This window comes from Zerene cesonia, chromosome 22 (genome assembly GCF_012273895.1).
Source record: "Zerene cesonia ecotype Mississippi chromosome 22, Zerene_cesonia_1.1, whole genome shotgun sequence".
NCBI classification, from domain to species: Eukaryota; Metazoa; Arthropoda; class Insecta; order Lepidoptera; family Pieridae; genus Zerene; species Zerene cesonia.
This window is the reverse complement of record NC_052123.1, coordinates 4,549,849-4,576,939: the sequence shown is the minus strand read 5'-3', so window position 1 is coordinate 4,576,939 and position 27,091 is coordinate 4,549,849. Positions and strand designations below refer to the sequence as shown.

The 27,091-nt window shown below is 35.4% G+C and overlaps 1 protein-coding gene across 2 annotated transcripts in view; it reads left to right on the top strand.

Moving 5' to 3' along the window:
* The window catches only part of LOC119836131 (ribosomal protein S6 kinase alpha-5-like), an 89,489-nt gene that overhangs the window by 36,790 nt on the left and 25,608 nt on the right, over positions 1-27,091 (top strand). For both annotated transcript variants that reach the window (XM_038361387.1, XM_038361388.1), the window contains exons 3-6: positions 2,921-3,054; positions 5,381-5,465; positions 15,536-15,651; positions 16,021-16,209. In XM_038361387.1, coding sequence (XP_038217315.1) covers positions 2,921-3,054; positions 5,381-5,465; positions 15,536-15,651; positions 16,021-16,209 — 524 coding nt within the window. The remainder of the gene's footprint in view (positions 1-2,920; positions 3,055-5,380; positions 5,466-15,535; positions 15,652-16,020; positions 16,210-27,091) is intronic.

The following is a 27,091-nucleotide window of genomic DNA, read 5'->3' as shown; positions in this document are numbered from 1 at the left end:
GTAAAAGTAATAAATCTTATTTGCAGTTAACAATTTTCTTTTTTCTTTATTACAATATTTATGGCAAGACTAGGTATATGAATAAGTAAAAGTAAATCTATAATATGTTTGAGATTTATTGTTTTTATCAATAAATCGACTTTATTTGACTTATAATTTTCACGAATTTGATTTTAATTGTTTCTATTTGGATTAATTTGAATATTTACCAGTTTTCACATGTAAAAGTCCTTATCATGTACGTACTTCCATACAACCGAGAGGCCATCATATACTGGTTAGATTTACACAACGCCGTTACATGTGTGTGCGCGCGCGCGCGAATGTCAATGATTTACACGTAAACAAATTGCAAATGACCTTCTGTGACTCATAAATACCATTGTACCGATACGTTTTTAAAGTGAAAATGCTTCTCTATAGAAATACAAGAATTACGACGAAAAGAAAGTATATAAGATGTATTCAGGCGTTTTAATAAGTAAGCAAACTTATTAAACGCCTGAATACATCTTGGAGCGATATACAATAGAGACAAATACGGGGTATAATCATTGAATTGACACGAAATATTTTAATCAAACCATTTAAGCTTGTTTGTTTATTATTTTATAATATATACTGTATGTGTTTTTTTGTATGGATAGTATTTTAAATAGTTTCAACGGTATTTATTAGCGATGTGGGGTAGTATGAGAAAAACGGTCAAAATGTTGATTGCTTTCCAATTCTGACCTTTGAAATTTATAAGTAGGTATGTATTGGAATTCAATCTCGCAAAACTTGAAAATGCTGCGTAGAGTCACGCAATAAAGTAGTTATGATAGCTTGCGAAATATTTTCATACTGAAATAAATTTACATATATTTCTATTCTCTATAAGTAGGGAGGGATGGGGGAGGAGGAATGCACCAGTATGTATTCTAAAATTGAACCAAATGACAGCAATTTCCTTTTAAACACAAAAAGAATCACGCCAATCTGTCGAAAACGCACGGAGTTATCGAGTAATTAAACAAACACAAAAACGTAAGTCGAATTAATAGATAACCTCTTTCATTTTTGGAAAGTGTCGATTAAAAAAAGATTTAATGTCCAAAATAGCTTATGTTTTCACCGTGAAAAACGCCCGAAACATTGTACTTTAGCCTATTTTTAACGTGCTTTTATTAGCTTCACCTGAATGTTTGTGTGTAACCCATTGGCTTTGGACCTTCATAAATTAAAATATTTAATTCAATCTGTATACACTTATGAAGTCTTGATGACGATACAGTAATTTCATGAATTTATCAAATTCGCTTAGATCGCCAGCGTTCAGTAATTTCTTTACTATATGTAATACACCTATGATAAAATATTGCAAGTGAGGCAATGTATTTGATTCTCTTATTAAAAGAGTGTTTTTTTTTATTTCTTTGAACTTATCATATAAAACCTTTATTTTGTTTCTTCGAAATGCGAAGTAACAAAATAAAAGAAAATAAAAAAATAAATGACAACCTCATTTTAATTTCATTAAATAGTTCTACCTTGATAATCAATTAATTAAATGCTTTATACGTTTCCAGCTGACACACATTCATTTCGTGATAGCCATAACTATTGTATTTATCAAAATGTCAACGAATATTACATTATAGTTTTTGTATTTAAAAAACCCTGTTCCATGAATCCTTAAATCGGGTCAGTAGTTTTACATCGACATGACGTGCGGCGTGGAGCCAACTCAGCGAATTAATTTTAGGCAGTTTTTAATGTATTTGAACGTATTGGAGCAGGTTTTCTACTCCTTGGTTGAGTTTAATTCCGTTTTATATGCTTTCACGGCGATAAATATTATTCACGAGAGGCAGGAATTAAGAGAGCGTAGATATAAATTTCTTAACCGACGCTACGAGAATCGTAGGAGGTTCTCAAATACACTGTGGTATATGGTTTTGTAACTTTTTTTATATGAGACCTGATAACTCAACTCGGTCAACCAATTGACGTGATTCTTTTTGTTTTGATTGTAAAATGTTGTCATTTAACATTTCGCATTTTAGAATCTGTGGTGTACCTCCCTCTCAGGTTGGTACTTCAGTGACCCTTTTTTGTAGAAAATATTTATTTGTTGAGTAGGTCAATCACCATTTTATACGGTGATAGGCCGTCATCTTATATCACATTTGTATTGTTTTATATAAAACTTTTGAATTTCGAATCGGTTTATATACTCGTATTTTTTATTTTTTATAGTGAAATTGGATATTTGCGAAACAAGAAAGCCTTGGACTGATTTATATTATCAATTGATGAATTTGAATTTATAAAATCAACTTCTTATATACACAAACTTCGAGTCTTTTCATTTTATTTTTATTCAACATAGATAATCTTTGTATAACTAACATAAATATTGGGAACGGTCGCTCACCGTCTAGGATGTTGCGTATTGACGAAAAGAAAGTTGTTTTTTTCTGTCCGTCCGTCCGTCCGTCCGTCCTGCTTTGTCCCAACCACTCCGGATGTGTGCGAGCAGATGGTTTCAACGTTTATCCGATAGTTATTATTAGTTTAGGTGATGATAAATCAAATAAATCCACTTAACGTTTGGTTTTTGGACGTGATTAACTGCTTTTTATGATTAGTCTTGAATGGTGTTGTGTTACCGTGACGTCTTAAAGTAGTACTAATTCCAGTATTCCGCTAACGGTTACGCAACAGTTCAAATCGGATACTTGTGAACAATTGAGAATAGTAAAAATGTCATTGCCACTTTGGGTGTAGTGGTTGGTTGTTATGGTCTAAGGTTCTGTGCTTGTTGATGATATTTTTATTGCATATATTAAATGTATGCACATTTTTTTTACTCTAATACTTAGTATAGTATAGATTATAACGATCCGTATTCATAATTCTCTCTCCTTCTTTACAGCGTACGGCAAAGTGTTTCTTGTTAAAAAGCGATGCGGCGTTGACGAGGGCAAACTATACGCGATGAAACTGCTGAAGAAGGCGTCCATCGTGCAGAAGCTGAAGACGGCCGAGCACACCAGGACGGAGAGACAGGTGGGGAGGATTGTTTATTCATACTCTACTTACTGTGGTTTGAGTATTTATAGGGAACTTATGTGGGAATGAGACGATTCATCGCGGTGAAAACTAGCCTATCCTAATCTAGCCTCCTACGGCCATACACATAAATAGTAAAACTCGCTTTTTTGAAACGTGAAAGAAAGAGAAATAGAGAAATAAATTGAAATAAAACTTAATTTCATTCATCTATTATTTAATTATAACTTTGCATGCCACTCAATCTCTTGAAGTAAATATGGCTATGGACTAATCGGTTAGATAGGCCGAGTCTGTATCTTTGGCGATAGTACGTATCTTGGTGACTTCCCAGTTCGTTTAGTGCACTGTTTATTTACAATTACACAAAACAATCTACACTATAATTAAATAACACATGCAATTTATAATATGATTCAGTGAGAAAGACAAAAAAAAAACGTAAGCAAGGTTTAAGAAAGAAATTATCTGATCTAGAGATAAGCACTTTCTGAGCAGTGTCGTTGCTGACGTTTTTTTGTAGAACACAATTTTAATATAACACGACGTACAAAAACTTAAATAACACCAGACAGAAACACTTGCAGATGAAGTATTTCAAAACAATCACGTTACACGCCACACGCCACCGTCTGCGTGCACCGCGTGTCTACCATTCACGCGTTGCATTATGGAATAATCCAATTAGCCATCGGTTAATCTGCTCTGTGGCTACATTAAGCCTTCCAGGGTCCACTTCCGATGTGCCCATCATCGTTGGTATGCGGTTAACGAAGTTATGTTGTGGTGTGAGTGTCCGTTCCGAAAATAGTAGGCGTCGTTTTCGGCACATTCTTAATTGACCGGATTCTGTGTGTGGTTTCGAGATGTTTTCGTTTAGAAAAATAATAATAATGAAAAAAAAAACAAGATTTTTGTAGGAAAACGAACTAAAATAAATTCATCAAATTTTTTTTTGTCATTGGTCCTCGATAAATCTACAAAGTTAAAATGAAATCTGGCCGTTTAAAGTGACTCAAAATCGCGTCCAAAGAAGTCGGTTACAAACATACTGAAAAAGAAAGAAATGAAGCTATTATAAAAAGCGTGTTAACTTAATATATAGAAACACGATGATAGGACTCGAATGTGAAATAAGTAAAACAGTTGAGGGTGTTTCATATAAAATATAGATACATCAATTATTAAATAATAGCTGTTCAATACACTTTAAATAATCGACTTAAGCGGTGCTGTTGCAACGATGAGGCTTCAGGCTTCAATAAAAATTAATATTTATCTGCATTTTATTAGAATATGTTACTCCACGTGTTGCACTGGTAGAAGGAACACATAATGACCATATACCGGCTCGCCTTGGGTCGAAAAAGTTACACGACTTGTGACAGCCACCTCAGCTTATCTCTTGTGTCACTAGTACAATGATAGTAAATATTGTTTGAAGAAACTGATAGACTTTTAATGATAGAATCGACTGAATTGTCTCACTTGCTTATGCAGAGTAGGTTAATTTAACCTGGCGATTCTAACCAGGATATTTATTTTTTATGTCACAGTCGGCAATGGTGGGACGCCTGATGGTAAGCGCTACCTCCGCCCATGAACATTTGGAGAGGCATAAGATCTATTGCAGACCTTACGCCTTTACAAATGGATTGTCGATGATCGATTTTAAATTGGGTAGTTAATTGGCGAAGGAAAGACTGGGAAGGGTAAGGAAAAGGACATGGGCCTCCGGCTCCCTCACTCACCGAACGAAACACAGCAGAATGCTATTTCCCGCCGGTCTTCTGTGGGGGCGTGGTACTTCCCCGGTGCGAACTGGCCCAATTCGTGCCGAAACGTGCTCGAGTACCACATATGATATTAAGATAAATTTTAATTATTGCGTTGTCGCCCATCCTTGATGAGTGTACAAAATTAAAACGGAATGTCTCTGTTTAAAGTAATTAACTCTAAATCGAGTCTAAACGAATTGCTAAAATGCGAACATACAGATGCATAAAATAAAAGCATTATAAAAAAGGTGTGTGTGCGATCCACATACGATGGAAGTGAAACTTCACTAAATCGACAAAAGAATGAGATGAATATATATATAAAATATAAAATAGTATGTTTGTTTCTGTCTCACTCTTTGCCGGCTTTATTCTACACATTTTTGTATTTGTGTCTCATACCTGTCGTTTTTTCCGTTGCATCAGGTTTGGAATCACAACGATTTCAAAGAAGTTTCACTTCAAAAGTACAATGCATATATTATTTAATTGTAATTAGCATTATGATGATAATGATTTAACTTAACCTTGTCTCTCGTCCACAGGTGTTAGAGGCGGTCCGAGCGTGTCCCTTTCTCGTTACGTTGCACTACGCGTTCCAAACGGACACTAAATTACACCTCATATTGGGTAAGTCGCTTCAAATCAAATCAAATCGACACATTGATTTGTTGAATGAACGTAAACCGAATGAGGGCAAGAGAGTGATGTTATGTGACATTGTGAACGCCGTTGCTCTGCGACGCTGTTTGTTGTCGAAAAACTGTGATCGGGAACGTAACTTTTTCAATATACAGCTTCGTGGTATAAAGCAAAGTCGCCTGTCGCTTCCCGCGTCCCCATGTCCCTATGTGGGCTTAGATCTTTAAAACTACACGACGGATTTTGATGGAGTTATTTAATAGATAGATTGATTCTGAGTGGACGGTTTATAGGTATAGTAACATGTATATAGAGTTTGAGTTATTTTATTTTTTATTTTATTCATATAGACACTTTACAGCTTTTGATAAGATAATCATTCTAATTACTATGTGTAATTAAAAAACGCCAATTATAAGGCACACCAATAACTGAAAAATTGTGTGACGATAACTATGCGACAACTTCAACTACAACTTTATAGTTATTTAATAAATCTGATTTTAAATCCGTTAAAAATTATTTCATTTCTTAAAAATTGAGTGAATAGATATCCGTTTGCGTATAGACTACGGAGTGAAGTTAGCCGATAGTGATAGCATGATTAATGGGTTCGATTCCAGTGCGAGTTAGCGGGTCAAGGCGGCGTGCCTTAAGCAACCGCGTGTTCCACGCTATACTTGTGTGTGGACCGCCGGTTTTGCTCGCGTCTAGTCCATACTAATATTATAGAGGAAGGTTGTGTTTGTTTCGTCGTTCGTTTGGAGTTATCTCAAGGGCGATTAGACAAATACAGTTTATCGTTTTAGTGTATGTAGAGTTTGTTTATACATACATACATACATACGTATATGTTTATACATATATAATATATACATACATTCTTTTAGCGACGTCTATTGAGGTTTTGTTTGAACGAAACAACATTTTCTGTTTTCAACCGACGTCAAAAGAAAGGGTTATGGATTGGACTGTATTTTTTCAAGGCTTCGGTTCTTCTCAACTTTCGACTACCCACCAATTTCGATGATTATTTTTTCATGTGAAAGCCGGTGACTTCCTTCCGTGTGGTTGATGGCGATTTGACTTTTTATTAAAAATCGTTGTTTTCTGTATGTATGCTTTCTGTCGATGTGTAATTATATTACAGATAACAGTATTATAGGTATATATGCAGTGTTTTTTTTATTATTATTATTAGTTAGAAACCGAATATTGTGATAATAATTCTCCCACGGTGGTTTGGTTGTGGTTGTAGATGCGGTTTATATATAGTGATTGTATTGTTCTTGAAATGGGTTTTTCCATAGTCACTAGCGATCCGCCTCGGCTTCGTACGTGGTACATATATTGCCCTTAGGGATCACGTATCACGTAGATATCTAAGTTGTGTAGCTTCTAAGTATGTATATTTATGCCACCTTGATACTATATAAAAAATAAGATTTATAGTGCAAATGTAATTAAAAAAAAAACATATTCGAAATACAAAAATAACAACCTTGACAAGTGAGGTCACATTGAAATTTCTAAATACACGCAGTTGTGAAAACTAATTCTAATATTTAACAATTAGGTCAGTTAAAAATTTTGAAGTCTACAAAAGTACAAAAACATAACCTCGATTACGGTGGAACATGTTTGGATTACGTAATCTGCATCCGAACAATATTTACTAAATTTCCATTTTAAAATTTCAAACCTAACTAGAAAAAGGCAACCTTGTCAAAGTAAGGTCATTTTTTATTTTAAACTCATACAAAACACTTCTAAAATTGCGTTAAATAACGTCTATGGATATCAAAAAAATGTAGATCTTTTAAATTTGGAATTCCATCGTTCTTTTATAAACTATCTTATACGCGTCTCCTTTCCATATTTGAAAACATCCCTGAAAGATTCGACATTTAAATCTCGGGATTCGAAATTCGAACACCGTTCAAACGGCCCGACACAAATAAGGACGCATTCAAACATCGAACTGAACGAAACAAGACTTTAAACAATACAACATGCGTACAATTCGACCGGCTAAAAGCCGGCGGTTGCCCAACGCGTGGCAAAACCGTCGACCCACATAGCGCGACCTTGTCCCAGTGGTGATATGCTGAATCTAATCGACTCTCTAATGTTATCTGTATTCTTTTTGCCGCTCATTATGTTTACATATTATATTTGTATGGTGCGGTCGGAATGTGAAATGCGTTTTTTTTTTAAATATTTACATTGCTTTCATTTTAGGAAAATACGAGGAAGTTGAGCGTTTGATAGTACATTGCTTGTTTGTCGTGTCTACTTAAATTTTATTGAAAGAGAACACAATTATGTAATTATTTAATGTTAATTATCAATATTGTACCATCGCTATTCAAGGAGATACGGCGATATTTTCCTCGCCTACTCAGTTTTTTAGCCGATCCGCGTTATAATTATGCGATAGTAATGTTAGCGTAGTTGTGGCCGCATTTCGCCGACACTTATAGGTCAGGTTTGTTGCTTATCGCCTACTCTTTGACCCGTTTTAATGGTCATTGCGTAAATATTGAAAGGTTATTGAAATTATTGTCACCTACGTCGTGACTCGTAATAGAGTGTAAGTGATTCGCTCTGTGAATGTCTCCTTTAATTTTTTTCTAATTGTTTAAAATTTAAATTGATAAAATTAATTATAACAATTGATTAATAGAGTGGATACCGTGACTCTGCACTCTTTTTAATATTATAATAGACGTAAAACAAATAGAATTAACAAAAAGAAAAGTGAAAACTTATTTTCCTTTTTGCTCGCCGAACGAAATGACACGTGACGCGGCACGTGCTTTAAATTATTTCACAGTACTCTAAAAACAACTATTATCTTTCACACTGTCGATTATTCAATTGATACACGAGTGCCTCTTCAAAATTGAGCTATTTTTATTGCCTCTTTTATACAAAACTACCTGACCCAGCGAACACTCCATCATGGATATTATGTACCATTAAAACAGAGCTTATATAGATATAGAACGGCTAGCGTTATCTCTTTCCCACACTGGAGTAATTTTTTTTTTTTTTTTTATGTCACAGTCGGCCATGGAGCTGGTGAGACGCCTGATGGTAAGCGCTACCACCGCCCATGAACATTTGTAGAGGCGTAAAGTCGATTACAGACTTACGCCTCTACAAATGGATTGCCGATTTTAAATTGGGAAGGGATTAAGAAAGGATTGGCGAGAGGAATAAAGGAAAGGACTGGGAAGGGGAAGGAAAGGGATATGGGCCTCCGGCTCCCCCACTCACCGAACGAAACACAGCAGAATGCTATTTCACGCCGGTCTTCTGTGGGGGTGTGGTACTTCCCCGGTGCGAGCTGGCCCAATTCGTGCCGAAGCGTGCTCGACTACCACATACAAAATTCCTTCTTCAAGACGTCATGGTAGGCCACCAGTACACTTTTATCACTTAGGATAAATAGATAAGAAGCTATTCTCAGACCTACCGAAAATTTATAATATGTATTATATATTATATAATATTTCATGAAAGTCGATCAAGCCTATTCTAGAAATAGACAGTCATTTACAAAAAACAACAATATATACATGAATAGGCGTTAATTTTCATTAATTTAATTTAATGTACTTATTGTATGATGGAAAAATATTAAAGCTTAAAATTAATAGAGGTCAGTTGCAGTCATGCTGTCTCCAAAACCCACGCGGAGGTGATGTTCCGTGTGCCCTTTATCCTTAGGTTCATGGTTCGTAGTTGACTACTTTTAAAGGTTACCAATTAATATAGGTCTCCGTCACGTACGCACTCTTATACAATTGAGAGGTCATGTTGATTGGTTACTTTGTTTTTGTATGACTAAAGAAATTTGGAGGGGCATTGTGAAAGTTAAAAATTAATTCCCATTCAATTTGTCTATATTTATTGCAACTATGCCGTGTTCCTTTAACAAACTACAGACAAGGTCAATAATTTTTTTTTCCACACGTTTGCAAAATTTCAAATTGGTGTATAAAACGGTTAGCCCTGACCCAGTGCGTTCAATGTTTGTGCAATCGACGCTCGAAACAGTGTTTCTGTGGGAGCCGGGTGGTAATTATAAAATTTGACGCGAACCCAATTGCCGTGGATAATCAGTTGTGCGTGTGAAAACTTTATGGCATTGGTTTCCCGCCAAAATTGCTGGGTACCATCGCGTTTCGCTTGCGCGGATACCGTCAACTGTCATTCCAAAATTCTTAAGCCGTAACTATTTGGGAAATCAGCGTGATCCACTTGGGAACATTAGATGCCCCTTTTTTCCTTTTCCTCGCCCTTCTCTCTCAGTCCATTTCTTTTCTTTTCTTTTCTTCCAGACGTCAATCCTTTCCTTATCCATTTCACCTGAACAGCAGGCAACGCGTTGCAGTAGCACGTCCTCCGAGATTCATGGTTCATGGGCGGTGGGGCTTGCTTATCTAGCTCGGTTTTTTTATAGTCATTTCATTCGAAAACTAGTTCAAAAACCAAATAAATATACATCTCTTTAAGATTTATGTAAACACCTAAATCTATCCTCTAGAAGGGTCTTCAATGTTAAATCTACGTTTTCTAACAACGTGTATCGCACCCTGTCATAATCGTCATCACTAATTCCTAAGCCTATATAATATCCATTACATAAGCATCTATGATGTATACAAGGTCCAATGATAGTCTATACAATACCAATGTGGGACGTTCACCGTCCAGGGTTGCGATCGAAGCAGGCACGTGGACGCGTGCATCGATTAATTTCACCCACCGCTGCATCTTCGATACGTATTATGTTCTATAAAACATTTAATATAGAGCTGGTATAAGACCTGTATATTTTGTTTCTATTGGAGTGTTTCAAGTCTTGAGATGGTGGTTCGCCCCGTGAATATTTGCATAGGTAGGATCGCTGCAAATGCATTGACCGTTTTTAAGATATAAAGGAAAGAGTAAGGATTGACGACCAGAATAAAGGAATGGACTGGGAAGGGTGAGGAAAAGTGAGCAGGCCCCCGGCTGATAAGTTGTTTTGTTGAGCGTGCTTCGGGGAGAAGATCACATAAAATTGGAACATTTGGCTTTACATGCTGCTTTTCTCGCTATGGAAAGAAAAATTATTACGATCGCTCGCGAGAGAGGATTTCGGCTTCTAATTTTTCCTTTCGTTTATTAGTTTGGTACTAAGTTGTTTTATATAAAAACTTTTCCTATACGATTATTGTTAAAAATTATTGTTGTTCTTACTCTAGGCGTTTTCCATCCCCTGCTTCTTTGGACCCTATCCCTTGTTTCTTATAACTTTAAGACGAAACGGACAAAACGTTTTTAAAATTAATAAACGTGAAATCTCTCTTATCGTGTAATTAAATTGAATATTTAAAACAATTGTTCTGAGGTCAAAACGCATTAGATACCATCTTAACAATTCGTGCCACTTAAACATTTTGGGTTACGATAATTTGGGCCAGTGATTACCAACGTTTAGGTATTCTAATTAGGATCTGGTTTAATGACTAACGAATATTTATTATTTAGAACGGAATGTATCACGCAATAAAGTTTGGGTGATAAAATTTACTGAATATTTTTGGTTTTAGAAATAATTTGAAGTTTGGCACATGTGCTGGTTGGGGCGGTCACGTGCGTTATTATATATTTACGCTCATGAAGTCGGTATGTGTAGCTTTTGTCGAATAACTGTGGAGTTTGTGAACGTGACAGTCATTTATTTATAAGCATATATGACAGAGGAATAGGGAAATATCCAATGGTTATGCCATTGGCTAGTTGCTAATACTTGCGAATGAATGTGGTAAAAAAACAAAAAGTGTTTGTGTCTTTTGGCAAAATCTATAGCCTTTTATAATGCACAACTTTTATATGTCAGAGCAGTGATTGACAGCAATTTCTATTGCTGATATGCTTAAATGTGGCCTTAGATTGAGCACGCTTCTGTAAATAATTCGAAATCGAAATTTACCTATAAGGAAAATTGGCGAAAATATTTCAGATGTTATATTGAAATAAAGTACATCAGACTTCAATCAATACAAATGCAATACATTAAATATAAGTTATTCTATTTGTGTAATGCTTTACATAGCTAACTAGCTGCATGCCGGGTACTTGTTTGCCTAAATTGAAATAATAAAAACTATCCTATCTTTCAGGTTGGATCAAACTGCACTTAGTATGGACAATGTAACACATAATTTATGTTTATTAAGATTATTAAGCCAGCTATTTAATATTAAATGCCTCCAAAATATTGCTGTGAATTCAAAAACTTCTCCAACGAAAGCCGCGCGCTTCCAGCTCTATCACAATTTGCGAATATTAAACGGGGCGTTCCGTAATATCCTAATGTACACAATGTGCGGACCGTGGACTTTTTTTCCGTTTAAAACTATTGTTCGCCGCATTACACGTGCGGCCATTTTGTGCGGAGTGCCCGTTATGCGCGGCGGCGGTTGGGCGCGAATTTGTTACGAGAAACTTCCAGAATGTTCGGGAATATTCTAAATGCATAGATATGTATTGGGGAAGACGTGTTGAATGAAGATTTTGTGGGAATCATTTTGAGTTTCACAAATAGTTTTAGTTTCAAATTAATTTATATCTGCATTTATGTAATAAGAAGATAAAAATATAATTCCAACTCAACGTTTTAATAAGTACTAGCTGTAACCCGTGGTTGAAACCGCGTAAGTCCGTATCCCGTAGGAATATCGGTATAAAAAGTGCCTATGTGTTTTTTCAGTTGTCCAGCTTTCTACGAAGCAAATGTCATTGCAATCGGTTTAGTAGTTTTTGCGTGAAAGAGTTACAGACGCACACATACATATGCATCCATCCTCACAAACTTTCGCATTTATAGTATTATTATTCGCCAATAGATGTCAGGAAGAGTCATAATAAATTGGGACTACTCAAACGCCTCCTATTTGTTAAAAAAGTAAGTTTAAGTCGATAAAACACGAATAAAAAACGAATATGACATTTTCTAAAAAAAATTCCTAGCTAGATCGCTTTATCGCCCCCGAAACCCCCTATATACTAAATTTCATGAAAATCGCTGGAGCCGATTCCGAGATTCCAAGATTCCAATTATATATATATTTATATGTATATATACAAGAATTGCTCGTTTAAAGATATAAGATAAGAAATGCAACCGACGAAACCTAGGAATTACTATGTCCTCTTATAGGGTTATGATAGGATACGCTTATACATATCGATTTCTCAGAAAATTTATCACGTGACTATTCATGACTATTTAATATAAATTTAATTACGATCTAAAAATATTTAAAAAATTGTCCTTCAGAAGCGCGTGCGACCATCACAACTAAGTTTTATCTTTGGACATTCATTAAAAACCTATTATTAAATCAATTAAATTAACATCAGCTTATTTATTTACAACAGATACGAAATAAATATACTTGTATAATATGTAAACCTCTTACTAATAACGATTTAGAGTATGTCTACATAAATAGTCCAGTGTTTACTGATGAATAAAAAAATTGGTAGCAACGAATAAATTATTAGTTCCTTTGGAACTATCGTGGTCAGGTTTGGAATCAAATGAAATAGTTTGTATGATCTTTTATGACTTCGTTACTCGATAACTCCGTGGGTTTTCGACCGATGGACGTGATTCGTTTTGCGTTTGATAGAATACTGTTGTCATTTGGTCCCATTGTTGAATTTGCTGTGTTACCTATCCCCACCTTGCCCAGGGACTTCGGTGATATCTTTTGTGAAACATAATCATTTAGTCAAACCTAACTTGTTAATCGAAACAGAAATGAAGAAAACCTAAGTGCGTTGGTATAAGACTCTGAAGTTATTAATTTTACACAAGCAGAAGTAAAGTTTAAGGCTAATGGCGAAACGCTTGCAACTTGCGCCGAATAAGTAGTTTGATTGCTTGTGTAATGTCAACGGGGAGCTGATATATTGAACTGTTATTGTTTTAGCCTCTCAGACCTTGATTGTGCATGTAACTCGAGTTTTATTATAAAACCTAACTTAATATGTACCTATCTGCTCGCCATCCAAGTACAGACGCTACTGCTCTCATCATAGGGTTCTTGTTACGTTGCGATTGTTGTCTACCCTCGTTTTAAACAAAAAAATATAGTACAAATTTATTTTTTACGTAAAGTGTGTAAGGCCAATGGCCAGGGTTTCTGCTTAAATACGCTTTTATTAGCTTCACCTGTATGTTAGTATAAAACCGACTCCGTTCTTAGACTTGATTTTGACCCACTTTAAACGGCCAGACTCAATTCAAACTTTGTACACTTATCAAGGATCGGTGACAATACAATAATTTAATGAAATACTATCTAATAAGTTTTCTCAATAGATTTATGCAGAGCTATCTTTTTTAAATATGTGATTGTGTTATCTAATCCCAATTATTTCTAATTGAAATCATTATTTATTTATTTTTTAAAATTTAAAGCTGTTACGCCTATAACTAAATTTGTCCCGAATACAATACTTGTAAGAATAGTCATAAATGCTACGTTTTGTAGTAGTGTTTGTTGGTTTTTTTATTCGACTTTTCATCCTTTTAAAACGAATTGACTGAAATTCACAGACATTGGCAATGAGAACACGCCCGTCATGTAGAGCGGCATAGTGTTTCGGGTGAATATGATAAATAATGTATGGGCATCGGGCCGGCCTAGGTCAGGGACGCGGCTCGCCTCGCCCGCTTGATTATTTTGGGGTTCTTGTGTTTGATAGGACATGGTGATAGTTGTAAATATTCGAGAGGCGTATAGGATCCACAATAAAGAGATATTAAATGGATATTATAATATGTATATAAGATTCAGACTTGGTCAAGGATATAGGGTATTTTATTCTGGAAATCCTGAAATAAGAACGATAACTATGCGAGATTTCCGTTAACTACGCGGGCAAAACTGTGGGTGGAAAGCTAGTTTTTTTATAAATATTATTAATATAGTTAGCACTTAGACCTATTATTAGTAATATACCAGTAAAAATCTCGCCAAAATGTCTCATTGTTATTACAATAATGTACTTTAATCCATATGAGCGAAATGCAGCTAGACTTCGTTTTCTACATTTGGGGCCATTTTCACCGCATGCCGATAAGGTCCCAGATAGCCGACTTGATACTTCACGTAAACTTTCAAACATTAACTGATAGATCATCTAAACAGATCATATCGGTAAGCTGTGAAATCAACCCGCAATAGTAATCGCAAAATCGGTTGAAAGTTTCTTAGATTCAAACAAAAGATAGATCTTGACGATGAAAATTAATTTCGACCCGATGCTCCGTCCATATCCGTTGGTTCAACATCTTGAGACGTCAAAAACTTTAGAAAGTCCGCGAGCGGTGTTCGTTTAATTTTACTTTTATTTCGTCCAGATGTAGGTCAAACGGTTTGACTGCAAGAGAGCTAGATTATCTCGGATCTTAGGCTATATTTAGTGAGATGGTGCATTGCCCACTGCGAAATGTTTTTGAGAAAAAGGAAGAATGATTGTGAAAGTGCAGTTTTGTATTTGTCGCTTTGAAAGATTCCTCACTCACTTTGTCGTTTTAACGGATGTTCCCAAAAACACAGGAGGCTGTCAATTCGACTGTATTTTTTCTTCAGTTTTGTTACTCGTTAACTCGTGGGTTTTCAACCGATTGACGTGATACATTTTGTGTATGATAAATTGTTTTCATTTGGTTCCATTTTAGAATTTTCAGCGTACCTACCATACCATTACTAACTAAGTACCATTTCATGAGTTTATCTTAATAAAAATTTTTTATTTAGTTTCCAATTTTATAAAGTATTGAGTAGTAGGGACCTCCAGTTAAGTAAGTTTAACTAACTTTAATAAATAACCTATCTTACTATGCTGATTAGGATCGCCAGGATTAAAAAGTTTTCTGCATCGAAAGAATACTCGCAATCTGTCCATTTTGTAAATTATTTATAGAAAACAGAATTGTTGGAAAATTTTGATGTTTATTTTTAATATTAATCGATTTGTTACAGATTACGTAGCTGGCGGGGAGCTGTTCACGCATCTGTATCAGAGGGAACACTTCAACGAGGATGAAGTTAGAATATATATAGCTGAAATTATACTTGCTCTCGAGCAGTTACATAAGGTGAGACCATCCGGTTTTGATTCCTTGACTGTTTAGTTAATGAGTACGAGAATGTAATATGTGGACTGTTTTTCTTCTATGTAGATGACTTGATGAAGTGACGGTTTAATAATGTGATCGATTCTTTTTGAACTTTTGTTATATATAGAAAACTGTCTTCCCACCTGCGACTTCCCCCGCCTGGTCAAATTATAGTAAAATTCGTAAAGTACTCATATTCTTAAGTCTCAAGCTATCTTGGTACCGAATTTCATCTCAATGGGCTTAGCCGTGAAAATGATATTATGGGTAGATACTAAGGAATTTGGCAGGATTCCGTTACACAACATTTTAGCAAGTCTACAAAACTCCCTACCCGTTCCCTTCCAGCTCGGCATAATATACCGCGACATAAAACTCGAGAACATCCTGCTGGACGCCGAGGGGCACATCGTGCTGACGGACTTCGGCCTCTCGAAGGAGTTCTGCGGCGGCGAGAGCCGCGCGTACAGCTTCTGCGGCACCATCGAGTACATGGCGCCGGAGGTGGTCCGCTGCGGCAGTCAGGGGCACGATATCGTGAGTGCTGATCTTGGAATGTTGTTTAGTTTTTTTACAGCGAGCTCGGTCACGGCATTTGGGATGCTATATGGTTGTGTTGGGTGTGTTCGAACGGGATGAATAATGTGAAGGATAAATCGCGTTTAAAATCCGATAAAAGTGAATGTATGTGTGTGTTTCTTAATATATAATACTTGCGTGAAATCAATCAAGAAATAATAACACTATTTGACTTTACATACATACATGCGGTACCTAGTGTGGGGCATTTTATCATGGGCAGTGCTTTTTGCTTACTTGTTTTAATCGTAGTAGGTATACTTTTAGGTATACCTAAGGCTCATACTTTGTTTGGTTTGTGCCATTGTACTTAAACATCACGTAAGTTAATGAAATGGCTAGGCTATTAATTGCAATATATATATAGTCGTTGGGAAGTACAAAATCGATGATGTGTAGTGGTTAACGAGATTAGAGAAGTCGATGGATTCGATAACCGGTGAGGAATAACAAAAAAAAAGCCTATTGATCTTATTATTTTTACACCATACGGGGACACGGGAATTTAGTTAAACCAGTAGTACTTTATCATCTTTTTTTTCTCTTTAAGCAAATAGCGCATATTAACTGAGCGATAAAAGAAGCCAGTTGCCAACAAAGGCGCATAGTATACAATCAATAAACCTTCATGGTGCATGATCTAGAATCTAGATGCTATACTCGCTTATCGTAATACCTAGGTTGTTACTTGCATGCGATAATTGTAGTTTTATGCTAAAACTATATTTCTGATATAAAGTTGAAGAGATTGTTTGTTTGAACGCGCTTATTTTAAAAACTACTGTATTGAATTGAAATAGTAGTCCGCTTATTGAAAATTGATAATATAGGCTATATAAGTATGTAACACCATTTATGATGAGATTCAAACCGAGCGGCAAAGCTAGTCGATAATGTCACATACATAGGTAAGACGTTTTTAAATTGTTTTACGGGTATACTTTCAAGTAGTGATTGATTGTGTTATGGAAATATTTACTAAAATACTGCAAAATTTTGATTTTTATTATGTTTAGTGATTTAAAAAGAATAAACATGTGCTGAGAGCTTAGAAACACAATATATTTGTTTGTTGTCGCTTAAAAACGAATAACAAACATTTATGGGTCCTGTACCTTTGGTCTAGTTGGTGTAATTGTGAAAATTTGCAGTAGGAGTAGTTGGAAAAAGTTATGTTTTATTTATACAACAACAAAACACGCTATTCGAAACATCGAAATAATTGTTAAACCCAGCCTTAAATCAAGAATTAAATGAATACGAGAATAACGCCGATTCCGTAACTATCTGTTCACAAAATTCACATTTGTCTGTTGCATCGTTGTCTTGTAAATGTCATATGTCTTTCGAAAATGGTTATATTTTTGGGTGACGATTTGAGACTGCTGCAAGCACGGATTTAGTATACGTTAATCTGTTTTGTTTTGGACCGTGTAGTTTATTGGGATTTTTGGATAAAACGCAGGCGGGCGTGTCGGAGGATTTAGTGATGGTACAGATTGAAAATGATGTATTCTCTTGGTGGATACTTGTGTCGTTGGAGGTATGTAGCCTTACGTATTCCAAGATGTTTGCAATCGGTTCAGTAGTTTTTGCGTGAAAGTGCAACAAAACACACACATCCTTACAAACTGTCGCAGTTATAATATTAGTAAGATTTGCTTCCTGTTCGAGGATAACCACATATCGCAAGATGAATCGAAAAGAAAGCCTAGATTATAAATGAGCAATAACATCGATTCTCTGTCATACAAATTCTCGTATTAATTCGAGTCGCATTTGAAGAAATTTCATCTTCGCGGTTTTAACGGCGAATAAATAAATCACGCTTTAAAACCCGCTCGCATCAAAGCAACTACCATAGCCAATGTATTATTACTTTCGCGCGAACACGCTCAGCTGTTGGTTCGTTCGTTAGGACATCGGTGAAAGTTCTTGCAAGCAGTGCTGTAATGGCTCGCTCAACTGGGGTGTTTTCATCTGAAAGGCGAATTGTATCACGTAAACGTCAACACATTTGATACGCCGGTTTAGGTTGTTGGAGCAAAGGTGAAGAGGGCGTGCAGATGTGGTGTCTAATAAGGTGGCGTTAATGGAACGTTCTCGGTGGGTTCTTCATGAAAACATCGAAAATACTTGAGTCTGAATAATATGAACTATTCTCTAGTACTTCACGGCGGATTTTTTTCCGAGTTTCGAATGCTTGTAGACTCAGAAATAGGTGCGGGTGTAGTGTTACTAATAGAATTCTGTCTAAAGTATACGCTGTTTGTTACTTAACTATCCTATGTCATACCGCTTAAAATATATATTTCAGACACTTTCGCGTACGTTGGGTTTGTTATGATTTAGGTTCAGAATTAAGGTACCTATAGTTATAAATAACATAATATTGAGTTAATGTAAACATTTAACAACCAGACATTATCTATTATGTTTTGTACTGTACTATATTAGTGCTTCAATACACGGTCGCTAGGAATCCAATAACATGATATCAAACATGGCTGACATTAAACAGCTGATCGGGCGACGTTGCCGCACCGCGTCAATTGAAATTTTGTAATTGATTTCAAAATAGCAATGCGACGTTGGCATTTGATTTTTTTTTTCTCAACTGTAATATTATAATATTGAATTGAATAGGTACAAAAATGAGTATGGTTCGAGTGAATAGACCAATCAGTATCAAGTGTTACGTTTATATGTTTGTGAAATTAAAATTGTTTGTCTGTTGTGTTGTAAGTTTGATTGTTAGGTTTGAGAAACGTGTAAGCGTTTCAATTTGATTTTTTTTTCTTGTTTGTATATACCTATTTATTTCGATATTTTTTATACGCAATGAAAGCGTTATAAGACTAAGATTTTTTTGTCATTTTTTTTTTAAATACCTACTGTATATGTTTTCTTTTGCATTATTTATTATTATATTATGCGAAGGAAATAGTAGCGTTATCTTAATTACAAGACAAGAGGTTAATATATTAACGTATATTTTTTTTATTTATTATTTATTAAGGTAATAGACAATTTACGAAAACATCAAAACTCACGAAAGTTATACAAAGACACAGTTGACACTTTACTATTATGCATTAAGAGGATAAATCCCTTCTCGGTCTCATAAGTTTAAATCGGGTGTCCTGATTTTCATGAAGTAGGTTAGATTTAACTAAGCGCAACCTACTTATTGTAGTTGGTGAAGTTGGTTTGTTTTCATCTTTAAATGTATGTTGCTTGTTGATTTATGTAAACATGCAATCACGGTTCAATAAGTAATTAAATGGATTTCAGTAAACAGTTCCTTACTAATACTGATACGTAACTAAAAAATGCGAAAATGTGTGTGTGTTTATTTGTCTGTCTTTCATTCGCGTCGCAACGGTGTGTTTTTCTGATATAATCCGAGTGGAAACTAGAGAGTCTATAGGCTGCTTTTTACCGGGGTGAAATTTTTCATTTCCGCGGGAATTTCCCCTGACCGCAAACCTCTATACCACTCCAACCCAGGGCGAGTAGCTAGTGTTAAAGTAAAATATATGTATGAAGAGTAGAAATTGAACAAATAAAAAAACAAACAAACAAACAAACAAAAATAAATTGAACCGTCCAAACTACCGCTCATTACTAAAAAACTCTTATCGATACAGCCGTCCCGTTCGCGCGCGAACCGAAACTCGCCCCGTCTCGCTCGGCCGTGACCCACTTGCTTGGCGGTCTAATTTGTAATGATTACAATATTTTCGTCCGTGCATTGTTCAAATTCACTTAACGTTGGTAGTTAGGTAGGTAGGTACAAGTCCTTGTTTCTTTCAAGTTGGAAGTGCACGATTTTTTAGGATATTATATTCTATATATATCTCTATAGAGAGATTTTTTTTTGGATAATATCAAAATGTGGAGGAGTGGGTGGTTGTAGGAAGAACTGAAAATGAATTTAGTTGATTTTGTTTATATATGGTATAAGAAAAAACTTATAGAATAGAAATCTATAGACTGTGTTATTCTGGTACATAACCTACATCACTGCCAAGATGATCAGTTCTGTGGCTTTCACGTGACATAGTAACAAACATATCTACATCCATACATTCATACAAACTTTCGCGTTTATAATATTAGCAAGAAGTGGGATTATCTATTCACAGCTCCGTCACATTCTGTTTCATTCAAATGACACGTAAGCGAAAGAGACAAAAAAACCAATTACGTTTATCGTGGGCCGATTGTCAAAAATGTCAAAACTTTTCGTCGAAAAAAAATGGGCACGTGTATTATAAATTACAATAAAACTGTTCAAACATTTGTGATGTGTAAAATCGAATTATAATTGTGATACGCGTGTTAAATTTGTGGGTGTTCGCCATTTTGAAAGGTAACTTAAATTTGAGTTGTACCCAAAAATACTGACGTAGCATAAAATATACGTCTTAATATATTAAATTACGTGTCTCATTGTTTGTCCGCGATTTACTCATAAACCACATAGTTTACATTATTTTAATTAGGATAAATCACTAACCGGGCGGAGCCGGGGCGTGCAGCTAGTTATTATATAAAATATGACGGAACATAAAATTATCCCCACAAATATTATAAATGTGTTATTATGTCTGTCCGTCTGTATTCACGTACAAAAATAGTTTTTTTTACTCAAGTAACGTCATTGGATAGATTTTATCCCGGAAATCTCACGGCAACGGGGAACCCTTTTCCTTTATTATCCGAGGGAAGCCACGGGCGAAAAGTTATTAATTTTTTTTCTTAGTCTAATTATTATTGAAATATTTAAACTAATTAGCCACTAATAAACATGAAACTCACAATGAAAAGTGATTTTTTATTATTACATTTACATTGTATCATTAATTGTTCGCAGTTACGGTAATGTGAAACATGTACCTAAAACAAATTACATTTCGAAATTTAATTAACCTAATTGGAAAAAAGGCGTATATGCACACTAATTATGTTTGTCTTTTACAAATGTTTACTGTTCCTAAATTTATTACTAGATTTTCTTCCGCACACTCGTCCGCATGGCCATAGTTATTATTTATTAATAGTTGTCATGGAACATGCGACGTTTTTTATAAAAACGCTATAGTTCCTGAGATTATCGCGGTCAAACAAACAATCTTTTCAGCTTTATAACGTTAGCATAGATAGATATACGTTCAATAACACGGCCCATTGAGCGTCGATTATGATGAAGATCTAAGCAATTGTTAATACCTAACTCTAGGTAATAGGAAATTGATATAGAACAACAAGAAAAGTCGTTTTTCGAAAATAAAAATAAACAAATGACTAACACGCAAAGAATGCGCAGTGCTGGAGACAACCGAACTAAACGGCCGGATTGGAAAGTGGGGATGCATTCGTAAACGAGTCGAATGTTATTCAATACTAGCGGTACGCTCCGGCTTCGCCCGTGGTACATCTATAGCCTATGGCCTTCCTCAATAAATGGGCTTGCTAACGATGAAAGAATTTTTCAAAACGGACCAGTAATTCCTGAGATAATTGCGTTCAAACAATGAAAGAAACTCTTCAGCTTTATAATATTAGTATAGATTTAATTTACTTTTCTAGACATATAACATTGCATTTCATAAAAGATTGTGTAATTGAAGTCGCTGTAATGTAGACGTAATAAAACGTCTGGATGCAAGCTAGATGCTAGGATGCTAGACGGTGCTTTGTCTAGCGCAGTCTAGTCTAGGTTATAGTGTTTGTGAAGCGAAACCGTTTATGTTGGATATTACATACTCTCCAGCTCAGCTGGTTTCAACAATTTTCATTTGTTGTGTTTGAAAATTACAATGCAGTTTATAAATACTTTAATTTTAATATAAACTCTATATACACACACACAGACTCACATAATTACATAAAAGAAAACAAAAGGGAAAGATACATTTACCGCGTTAAATAGGCGTGTAGGCATTTAATAATTTTAGTTTATTTTCTATACCATTTCAAGCATTATTTATAGTATTAATGAATGAATGTATGCTCTTTATTATAAATGCATAGAAACGGAGCTGTTGTTACCGTTTATCCCGTTTTAGAATCTACATTGGGCATCAGTGACCTGTATTGTAGAAAAGGTTCCTTATGAATTTGAACGTTTATGATAATTTTCATAAATGCTGTCTATATTAGTTCCTTTGGAAATGATTTCATTTGCTATCAAATTTTAATAAACCTAATAACATAATATAAACGACTTTACAATCACACGTTTCGTTAAAAAATGTATCATTCAACCGGCTCGGCGAAAATATATTTGTGTCACCTTCGTCTGAAATTAGAGCGAGACGCTATTATTAGATTGTTTACGTGCGAGTGGGACGGCGATATGTGATATGCGTGGGTGAGATACGCTATTCAGATAAATGGTGTTTCGAGTAATTAGTAATACGCGGGAATTAGAAACAGACATTTTGTACGATAGAGAATAAATTTAACTGAACTTTTTTTTTAATGTAACATCGGACAACTGAGCTGCTGGTTCGCCTGATGGTAAGCGATCACCACCACCCATAAACATTTGCACAGATGGGGCCGCTGCAGATGCGTTGCTCGCTTCTAAGGAATAAAGAATAAGGAAAGGATAAATGACAGGGTATAAAAGAATGGATTGCGAAGTATGAAGAAAACGACACAGGCCTCCGGCTGCCCCATGCACCATACGAAACACAATAGCACGCTACTATTTCACGCCGACCTTCTGTGGGGGTGTGGTAATTCCCCGGTGCGAGCTGGACCAATTCGTGCCGTAATTTACACCACTTTCACACTCATAAAGGAGTGACGGTAATGTGACGTGACTACTGGCATGGCGTTTCTTAGAAATTTATTGTCGTGATATTGACGTGCTTTTTAACTTCAACCAGTATGATTTTAATCTCTCTTTGGGTATGGAAGTGTATTTGTGACACGAAGGCATCCTGCAGCCTCTTCCGCTCGTTCCGTCTACTTAGATATGAGAAGTTGCGAAGAATATTGTGTATTTTAAAGCCTGAGAATAAAAATAGACAGCTATAATTTTTAACGGCTATCAAAACTAATATAAGCTTCTATTAAATTAGAAAAATCGGTCAATAAAACAGATGATACATGACTTTTTCACGGCGCGGTGCGCGGGCGCGGGCGCGACGCTCGCCGCTCGCCGTATCTGGGTCATTGCGATGTGAGTGTACCCAAATTTGTTTAGCGTTTTGCATGACTTGGAGTTTTTGTATGTTTATCATACTTATATTGTAACCGCGAAATCTTGTAAGAATGTATAGATGTGTGTTTGGTAATGTTTCACGCGAAAACCACTCAATGGATATTGATGATACTTGACAGTGATGTAGCTTACGTAGCAGAATAACAAATAAACTATAGAAATAAATACTGGGTCTTGCGGGTTCGTCTGCGAATGAAACCGCGCGATAAAGGTAATAGCTTATAAAGGAATAGGTTGATCATACCATCTTCTTCTGCTTTTTTTGAACACCACAGATTTAGACCCTCAATTTTTTTTCCTTTTTCGTTAATGTCAACTCCCGATTCCACGGAGGACGGATTCTGCCGACCCTCTCTACACCTGTATGTGACAGTACTGTCCGCAAAAGAAGTGTCATTCAATTCAATGCTAGATTCCAGCCATTAGGCGAAGTCACACGCAGCGAAACGTGATTCGAATAGAAACGGTTCGAACACGTGAAAAATGAATTGTTACATAATAATTACTATATTGTGCGCACGAGTGTTGTGATGCGCGAGCGCACGCTGCGGCGGGCTGAGGCGGCGGTATGCGCCCGCAACTGATTGACACACTTACGGCTACTGACTCTGTGCGGTTTGTTGTTATTTGTTGGTAGGCGGGGTAGGTTTGGGGAGGTGGAGAGGGTGTTTAAGTTTTTTATCGTCGGCAAACAGTTGATAATTATTTGTGGATGTTGAGATGTGTGTTAGAAAAGTTCAAGTGAAAAGTATACAACTATTGGGGTTCAGTGAAATATTTTAATGTATATAATATAGTGTCACGTTGTTAATTGTCCGCGATGGACTCCTAAACTACTCAACCGATTTTAATCAAATCGGCACACCATGTACAGTTTAATTCAACTTAAAAGAATGATAGCGTTTATTATGTAAATTAAGGTAATAATACTAACCGGGCGAAGCCGGGGCATGCAGCTAGTAGTATAATTCATACAAATTAATTTTACCATAAAGGATTCGTGACACTTTCTCTGCTTAATCCGAAAGTGTAAAGGAATTCGAACCAGTGAAAGTAGACTCCGTTTATATGTATCCGTCTATTTGATTACTTTAAAGAATGTATTATTGCATTATTTTTATAATCAATTTCGTTATATTGAACTATTGTAATAACCTTTAGATTTTTTGTTCCATTCGTATTTAGAACTAGTCAATAATTCTGTTCAATATTTCTCTATAGGAATTGAGAATTTTCTAAACAAGTAAAGAAATAGAGATTGGAGAATAGTTACTTGTAAGTTAGTACTACATATTCTACAAGCAGTCCGTCCCGGCTTCGCCCGTGGTACATGTATAGCTTATAGCATTCAGGAATACGTAGAATGTACATATCCAAAAGTGAAATATTTTTTTTAAATTAGTAGTTCCTGAGATTGGCACGTTCAAACAAACAAACTGTTCAGCTTTATAATACTAGTACCTATAGATTATGAGAGACGTTATTAAAATTACCTATCCAATGATGACACTTCAAATTGTGTTGGTCAACACCAAAATAAAGTTACCCAATTTTCTGTTTAAGGACACATTGCATTCGAGCTTTTATTTTCTGAGAATTTTTCTACAAATTGTTTGCGGAACGGGGAAAAATTTTTTGCCTTGTCCATTTCTTTTCTTTACATTGAAACTACGTGGGAAATTTCGCCCACGTCACCGGCAAATATGTCTCCAATTATAATGTGATTTAATAACTATGTGATAAGGGCCGACGAGTCACGCTCGTGTGTTGTGAAATCGTGCATAATTGACATTTTTTGCTATTTATTATGAAACGTGTTCGAAATGGGAAATTATGCATTATATTGTTTCGACAGTTATTGTGTCAACACTGTCGATATAGTGCATATATCATAGATTCTCTTTAATTGTCTATTTTATTTTTAGTGTTTGTTTGTGTTTATTTTATTTTGATTTATTTAAAGCATGAGCCTCTTTAAAGTATGAGTTTATTGCTGTAATTAAGCATGATTTAATTAAGCGATTCTGTTGAAATAAGAGTTGTTAACGACCTCCTTATTTCAAAAGATATTAACATTATTCTCACAACGTCCAACGAACTGCGTCCAATGAGAAGTGAAAGCCAACAAAATAATTTATTTAACAGAGCGGAACGTGTTTTATAATGTTCCTTCAATGACAATATTACTGCATACCGCTACCAAACTCGCTCATGAATGGACACAAATAAATATCGGATAGCGTTCTATATTTAAATTAATTATTTTTGCAATACCACCCGTCCGTTCTCTTGCGAAGTCGCTAGCGGAATGAGGTCGACGCGTTCCAATTTTGAATTTCAACCATCAGTAGACTGCAGAACCGTGTACTTTCACTGGTGTTTTTTTTTTTAAACTTTATGGTCGACAATCTATTGTGATTTCGACTTTCAGCCACGATAATATCGCCTCGCGTTGTTTCTAATCCGTCGATTGGCGTTTAATAACTTTCATTAGTTCCTTGTGCAGATAGTAAGACCAGACCGGTACATTATTTGCTTTTCACTTTATGTAACCGAGTTGTTGCTTATTAAATACATAACGAACTATTATGATTTAACATGCATATTTATAACTCATGTTTAATAAACATTGGGGTGATATATTTAAATTCGTAGTCTCGATGTTTCTTTGTTATTTTTTATCATTTTAATTGCATTTTAACATCGACGTATAATTTTTTTTAATCGTTCGTATAGCGGAGTATGAATTGAATATTTCTTGAAAATGCAATTATTGAAAATGTACTACCCACATACTTTATAAGATTTTCCCGTGTTATACCAAGATTTTACTAGCTGACCCAGCACATCCTTTTCTGTCTTACTCTTATTATTTAGATTTAGAGATATGAAAATGGATGTCGACTAGATTCTCAAACCCACTCGATAAGCACGTCACGACAATATCATATGTTAGCTTATCAATAGTAATATTTAACTAAAGAAATTAATTAATTACTAACACAACTCTCAAAGAAAACAGCTACACCTGTGGAAGTAGGCGTTATGCAAGATGCAATTACCCCCGCGCTCGGCTGCTTGCTAATGAACTAATGATTATATTATAACAGCTAGTATGCGCTGATAAAATTTATTTATCGTGATAATATATATTGTAATGTATTTGTTTATTGTTTAACTCCAGTTTACGATGTGGAATATAGATTTCTAGAAACTGAAAAGAAAGCTTATTCATGTGTTGAATTCCATACCTCCTAGTTAGATGCCCATTTGTAGATGTTTAGTTTATATAACAAGACCGAAGAAGATATATATTTATTTTATATATTTTAATATACATAGCGACCAGAGGTCGAAATCGAGACCTTCAAAAGCCTACAGTGTTTTTAACATTTTCCAATAATTGTCATAAAATATTCAAATACGAAACTGGATTAATGTCGTCTGAGATTCAATCATCTCATTTATTCACACAAATATTTTCTTTTGTTCGAGAAAACAATGCGAGACACTTTCTCGGTATATTAATTCGTTTATTATCTATACGGACGTTTAATAGTCGCATTATCGTACAATTCAAAATCGCATCTCTCAAGATGT